Below are 9,530 nucleotides of genomic sequence, written 5' to 3'. Positions count from 1 at the left end.
ATTAAGCTACAAAACCTTATAAGTTACAACTTACGATGGTAGATAATAAATTTGTCCAAGAATTATTTGGCTATTCCTTTCCCTTTTCTTGCTTGTTCCTGTGAAATGTAAAGATTGAGCAAATGGGGATTAGTTTGTTCGGGTATAGTTCCTTAAATTGACTGAAAATGGTTAATTTTTTTTTTTTTTTACTTTGTAGTTTGGTTTAATTCTTAAAGAATGTTAATGGAGAAGTAAAAGCAAATTTCTGGAATTAATTTTCTTTCGTTCAAAGGATGGTCGCAAATGAAAACTGTTCGACTCAATAAGATAATTCTTTTCTAGGCACAAAGGAAGAAAAACACAGAAATTACACCAATAGTATAATCGTAAGTGTGATTAGTTAAAACAAGAAATTAATCATCCATTTACAAATTAATAGTACAAAAAGCAACAAAAAATTGTTGTCAGAATATAGTTAAAGAGAGAAGTTAGGGGGAGAGGGAGGAAATTAAGCGAATTTTTTTAGGGTGAAGGGCAAAGGAGTTAATGTCGAAATTCTTAAAATTGTGTAATATAAAATTTAAATTTCTCAAAACTCAGGCATAGGGCGGCAGCCCCACTGTTCCCTGCCTCCAACCGTGACTTTGGCATTATATTATAATAATAATTTGGTCATAAATCTCAAGAGTTTGGTAAAATTACGTGTTATAAATATAATTATTTTATGAGGAAATGTTGACTTGAGGGCCCCTTACAACTTTCTTAAAATTCACGTTTTTAAGAAAGTTAAAAGTTCGACTCTTTCACAAAAGTTAGTGAAAGTTACAATAAGTATACTTTAAATATTTTATTTGCTACCGTACAAATTTTTAATGACTGAAGCATCAGTGACCCGGTGAAGCTAGGCTATGGGAGTAATGTGACTTGCTATTGTTAATGATTTTATTAAAAATAAAAAATACAAGTATAAATAAAAAAGAAATTCAATAAATTGTTTGACAACCTTATCAACTTCTTGGCCAAGGTCTGAGGATGTAGAAATTCAAGATTCAAGTCTTTCTTCCCATATCTTCAATCCCGCTCCTTTATGTTAAATCCCAGGACACTAGGATACCCAAATTAATAATAACTAGTGAGTGAAGATATTCATGTGTGTGCAACTAATAAAAAGATATAAAAATGATTCGTATGATTTTTTTTTTTTTTTTGGAAAATAGTAGTTTAAAATAGTTCAAATGTTTAGTATTTTAGAGAAGTAATAGTTTGTTTATTAAGAGAGTGGTAGTTAATTCAACAAATGTAGAGTGGCGATAGGGAGATGGATAGTTAAAATGACTTAATTGTTTTTAGCGAAAAGAGTAGATTAAGTAACATATTAGATGACACAATTTGTTTACACAAATCTCTCCCTTGCGCTTTATATATAATAAAGATGATAATAAAGTCATTTGGGTATTAAAAAGAAAGATGCTAAAACTACTAAAATTTGCTAATCTCTATTTATCACCGTCATTTGCAAGGGTAGGGTAAGTAAATATCTAATTAGTGTATAAATCCATTATTATAGTGAATATAATAATTTTTACTCGTCAAATTATTTCTTCCGACGTTGGACCATCTTTAGCTGCCAGGGTGTTCAGACAAAGTGGCTCCAAAACTACAAATACTACCGACGCATCCGGCTGTACGTTTCATCTTCAGTTTCACAATCCTCGTCTTTACTGATTTCCTCTGCAACTCCTCCCTCCCTTTTTCTCATGGATATAATTACCGTCCTTTTTCATCTTGTATTGCTGCTAAGTCTTCCTACTGTTTCGATAGCCCTCATCAAACGTAGCATCCAAACAGATCAATCAGCACTGTTTGCCTTAAAATCCCAGCTGTTCGATTCTTCGAATTTACTGAGGAAAAATTGGACTGCAAATGTATCAGTGTGCCACTGGATTGGAGTGACATGCTCCTCTCGCCACCATAGAGTTGTCTCCTTGAATCTCTCTTATTTAGGCCTTCAAGGTAGCATCCCTCCAGAGATAGGAAACCTCTCTTTTCTCAATTCTATTGACCTCAGTGGCAACAATTTCCAGGGAAATTTGCCCATGGAAGAAAGAATGGTGCATTTTCGCAGACTCAAATATATTAGTCTTGCCTTCAATAATTTTGGTGGAGAGGTTCCTTCGTGGTTCGGTTCTCTGCCTAACCTTCGAGTCCTGGATTTGTCAAATAACAGCTTCACAGGTGCCATTCCGATTTCCCTATTTAATGCATCAAAGTTGGAGTCCATAAGTATCATGTTCAATCAATTGCAAGGAAATGTTCCCCAAGAAATTGGCAATCTTGTCAACTTGAAGATCTTTAGAATGGCAAAGAACCAGCTTACAGGGTTTATACCATTAACCCTTTTCAACATCTCGTCCCTGCAAATAGTCAATTTGACAAATAACTTGCTATCTGGCAACCTGCCGGTGAACCTGTGCTCTAAGCTTTCAGGACTTCAAGGCTTTGACATATCCTATAACACATTATCAGGCCAAATTCTGTCGCGGTTCGACAACTGCTCAGAACTTGAGGAACTGTCATTGAACAACAATTATTTAAGCGGAAAACTGCCAAGAGAGATTGGAAACTTAACCATGCTAAAGCTTTTGGGTTTGGGTCAGAACAGATTCACAGGTAACTTCTTTTTTTTTTCTTCTAGCCGTCATGGTTTTTAAATGCTGTCATCTTTTCTTTCATTAAAAAAGAGAAATCTACATGATATTATGGCTGGCGATTTGATTTTTGTGCACAATACCATTGCAGGCGGATTCCCAGCGGAGATTGGTAATCTCCAGAATTTGGAGTCTTTAGCTATTGATGGATGTTCCCTTAACGGTAAGTACTAAAGTTGTTTTGGTGTAATTAAATGGTTTGAGAAACTAATCTTCGGCAGGAAACGAATTGAGTTTATCCTAATTAAATAGTTAGAGAAATCTTGAGTTGGCAATTCATTCTGTCATGTTACAACTTTTATAAGATACGCTTATGTTTAGTTACTAATATAATCTGATCTCTACTAGAAAATTTCGATAACTCTTGAAAGTCATTTAGTGCGACAGAGTTTGACCTTCTTTGTGCAATTACATGTCAAAAAATATTGTAGTACTTTACTTTAGATATTAACGCTCCCATCCCTTGTCATACCCTTCCTACCTCTAACGGTCAAGCACAGGAATTCGACCCCGAAATCTCATAGCGAGTAAGACTCTAAAATCCCTCCCCCACTGTTGGGCCAAACAGTGGTTACTTTAGATATTTATTGGCAGCAAAGGTTTTAAGAAAATATATAGAGGTGATTTAACTATAAGAAACAGACGCTGTAACGAGTGCATTTTTCAAGTTTGGAAACATTTTCAATCTTTGTCGGCCAGAGAAAAGAAAAGTTTTTTCTGCTGAGATTCATTGGCTTGTAAATCACTATTATGACATGCTTAGAACTATACGAAACCTTGTTTTCATTTACACACCAAAATATCATTCCCTATTTATCTATTCAAAAATAATTTCCGTCCACAGTAGGTCAAACTATAAGATTACCCTCTATCACTAATTCATAGTATCTGTGTTTTTTTGTTTTTTGTTTTGGTTAAATAAACGCTGATTTAGGCAATCCTTAAGGGTGGGGCGCCTGGTTTTGTTCTCTTGATTTTCTCAAATAAACAATCGACTAGAGGGGTAATATTTCTAGCTGTTAATGTAAGATTTATTTTTACAATTGAGTCTGTATGCACGAGTATTCTGAAGCATGTTTTTTTTTTTTTTTTTGCATTCTCAAATTTTGGCAGGTCCAATACCGAAAGATATTGGCAATCTTCAGAAATTGAATATATTAAACTTAGCTGCTAGTGGCTTGAGTGGTGAAATTCCAGTAACCATGTTCAACATCTCTGCCCTGAGATGGATTTTATTGACCCTGAACGACCTTTCAGGAAGTCTTCCACCTAGCATAGGCCGCATGCTATCTAATCTAGAAAGATTGAATGTGGCGCATAATGAAATATCTGGGGTGATTCCTGATTCCATCTCAAATATGACTAAGCTAGTTATTTTGGAGCTCAGCATGAACCATTTCACTGGTTCAATTCCCAGATCACTTGGCAGTTTGAATCTCCTTGAAACTCTTAATGTTGCAAGCAATTATTTAACTACCGCAGCTTATCCCAACGAGTTAAGCATTATTTCATCTTGGACGAATCTTAAAAGTTTGAAACTTTTGATATTGGATTATGTTTCCATTAAAGGTACTATTCCACGTACCATAGCCAATTTTTCCAGTTCTCTTCAAAAATTCCTTGTTCGTAATTGTGAATTAGAAGGCAGCATTCCACCTGAGATTGGAAATTTTAGTAGGATGATAAGCCTGGATCTTAGCAGCAATTTCTTCAAGGGCCAACTTCCGTTGACATTCCAAGGGTTACCGAATCTCCAAGGATTAGAACTTCAAAATAATACGATTTCAGGGGCCATCTCACCTAATTTTTGCAATCTCAGGAGTTTAACTCTATCAGACCTGAGTCAAAATAAATTCTCAGGTCAACTTCCAGAATGCTTGGGAAATATGTCTTCTCTGGGAAAGCTTAATCTGTCCTCCAACGGATTAAATGCCACCATACCTGCCAGCCTCTGGAACCTAAAGGATCTGATGTCTTTAGATGTCCACTCAAATGCTTTTGGTGGTTTCATACCTCAAGAAATTGGAAATTTGTTGGCCACAAATACACTTGTCAAGGAATAAGTTTTCAGGAAATATTCCGGCATCGGTTGGAAGTCTTAAGAACTTGATTAGTTTCACATTGGCAGACAATGAACTGCAAGGATCTATCCCTGAGGTAGTAGGTAAGATGGTGAACTTGGAATCATTAGATCTATCTCAAAACAATCTCACTGGAGAGATTCCTACATCGTTAATATCACTTTCACATTTGAAGTATTTTAATGTGTCATTCAACCACCTGCACGGAAAAATCCCAGAAAATGGTTCTTTCCTCAATTTCACAATTGAATCATTCATGTCCAATGAAGGATTTTGCGGTGGTCCTGCTCACTTGAGACTCCTTCCTTGCCCAAACAATTCTCCTCAAGCATCGAGGAGGAAAAGGTTCCCCAGATTTGCATACATCTTGTTACCAACAGCATTGACAGTTTTTGCAGTAATTATCTTCGAGTTAGTGCTCATCATGGCACAGCGTAGAAGCAGAAATCATGCTCAAACAAATCCACTCCCTCCAACCGCACATGAAAGGATTTCATACTACGACCTCGTACATGCAACTAATGATTTTGGTGAAAGCAACATGATTGCAAAAGGGAGCTATGGTTCCGTTTACAAGGGAGTCCTTAGGGATGGGAGTATTCTGGCAATAAAAGTTTTCAATTTGCAAGTTGAAGGAGCATTCAAAAGCTTCGATTCAGAATGTGAAGTCCTGCGTAATATTCGCCATCGAAATCTGGTAAAAGTCATCGGCAGTTGCTCTAACCTTGATTTTAGAGCTTTAGTCTTGGAGTACTTGCCTAACGGAAGCCTTGAAAGGTGGTTGTATTCTCACAACTATTTCTTGGATTTCCGGCAAAGGCTGAACATAGTAATAGATGTAGCAACTGCACTGGATTATCTCCACCATGGCTATTCATCACCTATTGTCCACTGTGATCTGAAGCCCAGCAATGTTCTTCTGGATCAAGACATGACCGGTCACGTGGGTGACTTTGGCATTGCAAAGTTACTTAGTGGAGGTGAAAGTAAAGCAATGACAAATACACTTGCAACAATTGGCTACATAGCACCAGGTGACTTAAGTTTCTAATCCTAATCGATACCCCAACTGATGCATATGTGCTGTATTCATAACCCCGTTGTGTGAATTTTCTCGTGTTTATCTCATGTTACCTTTCTCAACGAGTAGGATAATAATGTTGATGTTATCATTTCTACTAGAGTATGGATCTGAAGGTAAAGTGTCGAGAAAGTGTGATGTCTATAGCTTTGGCATTCTGTTGATGGAAACATTTTCAAGAAAGAAGCCGACTGATGAAATGTTCACAGAAGATTGTGGATTGAAGGACTGGGTGAGGCATTTGCTGCAAAATCCAGAACTGGATCTAGTTGACCACAACTTGATAACTCCCCCGGATGAAAATTCAACAACAATCGTCCAATGTATCTTCAAAATCATGGAAATGGCGGTCACATGCACAGTGAAATCACCAGAGGAGAGGATTGACATAAAAGATGCACTAAATGAACTAAAAAATATCAAAGTTCAATTTCTCTCCAAGTGAATTATCTAAAGGTAAAGATTCAATGCTTCATCATCACTTCTTAAAGACCGAGTAAAAGTAAAGCAAATGCATAAAATTTCTTTGCTTGAATGCAAAATCCAGGTTAAGCCATCAGAAAGCCAAATTAAAAACGAAGCTACCTTCATCGAATGTGGATTCAGGAATGGAACTTGCTGACAGGCTGCGTCTTATAAGGTGCCTAGAAGAAGGTAAATTGCAGTGTGTGACCATCTCATATCTGTGTTCGATGGTTTCTTTCCCGGTTATTGCTTTCCCCCGTCTCAACTATTCTAGTAGCTGTGTAATGTGATTAGGAATTAAAAACTCTCCCCAGCTCTCTATGCGAGTAAAGTTGTCTCCCTAGGAATGGAGACTCACAGCTCCCTCATCGGTGCAGCATATCATAATTGGTTACCAAACTCGATTCGATTAATCAAGTTGCCAATCAATGCAATTAGCATAAGATATATACTCTTCACTCACCTCTTTTGCCAACTCAATGACAACGATACTCTTTTATCTTAATTTGCATCTCAAATATCTCACCAAAATCCTATATTTCAATGAATCATGACAATAAAAGCCGTCCTAGTGTTAATATGAAAAATTTCCCAAAAAAATGTGGGTAAAACATACTACAACAAGGAAAGACACTGCAAACTACCACAATGGAAAGGGATGCAGCCGTTACTGAACAATACAAGAGCTTTTTAACAAGTTGTAACTTAATGTAAATAGTTTGTACATCTTCATAACAGGGACATTTTATTGAATTATTATTCATGTGGACCCTTACATAATAGGAATGCTAGAATTACGTAACAGTATTTTTTGATCCTTACAATTCGAATTTTCACCTTGTTAGTAAATTTAGGACCATGAATAGTCCAGTTCCTGCCCTTAGTTCCTGCTGGAATCTTTCAAATAGAAATGGAAATAGCAGTCTAGCTCCAATGTTAATATATTCTCTTTAACCGAAATGTTTAAGGAAATTTGGAAAATGCCCATCTCATGGGTGGAAAAATACTTGAGATTCCCGTTGCCACTTCTTGTATTGACCTCTATGCCACTCTCTACCTTTATGCTACGCCTGAATATATACGTGGTATGTTCACCGTACATCAAAATATGTTTTTACAATCTGTCTTTTGATTAGAGTAGTAGTCTCTTCATCCAAATTTTCTTTTTTGGTTATTCACCGGCTTAAATCTCACATGCACCCTGAATGATCTTTAGAGGCTTTCAGTAACTTAAAGTTTTACAACCGTGACCCTTCTCTGCAGTCAATTAAAAGGTTCAAAAAATCATCTCAGAAGGTGACACCAAGCTTCTCAACTTAGGAAAATCAGGGTTTTTCAGAAATTGTTGATATTCCTTAAGAAATCAAGATTCATATAACTAGTTTATTTCTGGTTTCTTGCACTGCATTCATAGTCGTTGAAGTTTGTTTCAAATTGAGAGGTTTGTGATGGCTTCAAGTGCCGTTATAGTACTGATTCATTAGCTTGTAGCAACATTTAAAAAAGACAAACAAATAAACGAAACCACCTAGTTCCTACATATTTTATTGCTTAAAAATATTGCAAATGAATTGGACAAATGTTTAACTGTTTGTAAATGTAATATTTCCAGTAGAAGTAAAGAGCATTTCATACCTTTTCACTATCCACTTTGAAAGAAATCGAACTTTGATCTTTTTGAGTTCATTCAGAGCATCTTTTACGTCAATCCTCTCCTCTGATGATTCTGCTGTGAATGTCAGGGCCAGTTCCATGATTTTTGAGATACATTGCACCATTCTTGTTGAATTCATGCCTTGGGATGTTATTAAGATGTCGTCTATTAAGTCTATTTCTGAATGGTGCAACAGATCCCTTACCCAGTCCTTCAATCCACAATCTTCAGTTCTTCACTGAACATGTCATCAGTCGAGCTCTTTCTTGAAAATGTTCCCATCATTAGAATGCCAAAGCTAGAGACATCACAGCTTATGGACACTTTACCTTCAGATCCATACTCTATGCAGCAAATTATGGAATCAATATTATTACTCTGCTTGTGGAGGAAAACAAAATGGAGTAAACACAAGAAAAAAATAAATAGACCAAAACTGTGGAACTTTACAACATAAATGCATCAGGATGCTAATACAAAATCAAAGTTTTGAGTCACCTGGTGCAATGTAGCCAATTGTTGCGAGTGTCTTGGTTTGTGCCATTCCGTCACCTCCACTAAGTAACTTTGAAATGTCAAAGTCTCCCACATGACCGGTCATGTCTTCATCCAGAAGAGCATTGCCAGGCTTTAGATCACAGTGGACTATAGTTGACGAGTAGCCGTTGTGGAGGGAATCCAATGCGGTTGCTACATCAATCATTATGTTCAGTCTTTGCAGGAAATCCAAAAAGTGGTTCTGAGAATACAACCACCTTTCAAGGCTTCCATTAGGCATGTACTCCAAAACTAAAGCTTTAGAATCATTGTTGGAGCAACTACTAATGACTTTAACCAGATTTGATGGTAAGTGTCATGCAGAACTTCACATTCTGCATCATAACTTTTGAATGCTCCTTCTACTTGCAAATTGAAAACTTTTATTCCCAAAACACTCCCATCCCTCAAAACCCCTTTGTAAACTGAACCATTGCTCCCACTTCCAATCAAGTTTGTTTCAATCAAAAATATTAGTTGCATGTACAAGGTCATAATATGAAATTCTTTCATGCAATGTTGGACTGAGTGGATCTGTTTGAGAATTACTTTGGTTTCTACGCAGAGTCTTCATGAGAGCCAACACTATGCTAATTATAGCAAAGACAGTCAATGCATTGGCAACCAGATGTACAAAACTCTGGGGAACCTTTTTCTCCTTGATTTGGGGCAAGGAGGGAATCCCATATGAGGAGTACCACCACGTAATCCTTCATTGGACATAAAAGATTCAGCCGTGAAATTGAGGAAAGAACCATTTGCAGGAATTTTTCCATTTAAGTAAATGAATGACACATTGAAATACTTCAAATGCAAGAGTGATCCTAATGATGTAGGAATCTCTCCGGTGAGATTGTTTTGAGATAGATCTAATGATTCCAGGCTCAACATGTTTCCCAAAGTCTCAGGCAGAGGCGGCCCTTGTAATTCATTATCTGCCAATGATATGTTAATCAAGTTATGCAGATCCCTGACAGTCGTCAGTATATTTCCTGAAAGCTTATTCCCTGACAAGTCTATGG

At 36.7% G+C, this 9,530-nt stretch overlaps 3 protein-coding genes across 3 annotated transcripts; 2 read left to right on the top strand and 1 right to left on the bottom strand.

Moving 5' to 3' along the window:
- Window positions 1–1,694: 1,694 nt before the first annotated feature.
- LOC113726145 (uncharacterized) lies at window positions 1,695–6,779 on the top strand. The gene is made up of 5 exons (XM_027249692.2): window positions 1,695–2,652; window positions 2,782–2,853; window positions 3,804–5,805; window positions 5,954–6,308; window positions 6,400–6,779. Exons 1-3 carry the CDS (start codon window positions 1,740–1,742, stop codon window positions 4,751–4,753), a joined length of 1,935 nt encoding a protein of 644 aa, XP_027105493.1. The 5' UTR covers window positions 1,695–1,739; the 3' UTR covers window positions 4,754–5,805; window positions 5,954–6,308; window positions 6,400–6,779.
- LOC113723939 (probable LRR receptor-like serine/threonine-protein kinase At3g47570) lies at window positions 4,860–6,607 on the top strand. Its single transcript, XM_027246897.2, has 3 exons — window positions 4,860–5,805; window positions 5,954–6,293; window positions 6,400–6,607. Exons 1-3 carry the CDS (start codon window positions 4,860–4,862, stop codon window positions 6,605–6,607), a joined length of 1,494 nt encoding a protein of 497 aa, XP_027102698.2.
- Window positions 6,780–8,184: 1,405 nt separating the features above from the next.
- LOC113724380 (probable LRR receptor-like serine/threonine-protein kinase At3g47570) lies at window positions 8,185–8,749 on the bottom strand. Its single transcript, XM_027247287.2, has 2 exons — window positions 8,470–8,749; window positions 8,185–8,315 (listed from the first exon to the last, which is right to left on the bottom strand). Exons 1-2 carry the CDS (start codon window positions 8,747–8,749, stop codon window positions 8,185–8,187), a joined length of 411 nt encoding a protein of 136 aa, XP_027103088.2.
- Between the last annotated feature and the right edge of the window lie 781 nt (window positions 8,750–9,530).

Source organism: Coffea arabica, chromosome 2c (genome assembly GCF_036785885.1).
Source record: "Coffea arabica cultivar ET-39 chromosome 2c, Coffea Arabica ET-39 HiFi, whole genome shotgun sequence".
Taxonomy (NCBI): domain Eukaryota; kingdom Viridiplantae; phylum Streptophyta; class Magnoliopsida; order Gentianales; family Rubiaceae; genus Coffea; species Coffea arabica.
The sequence above is the reverse complement of the archived record's forward strand: the minus strand, read 5'-3'. Positions and strand labels throughout refer to the sequence as shown.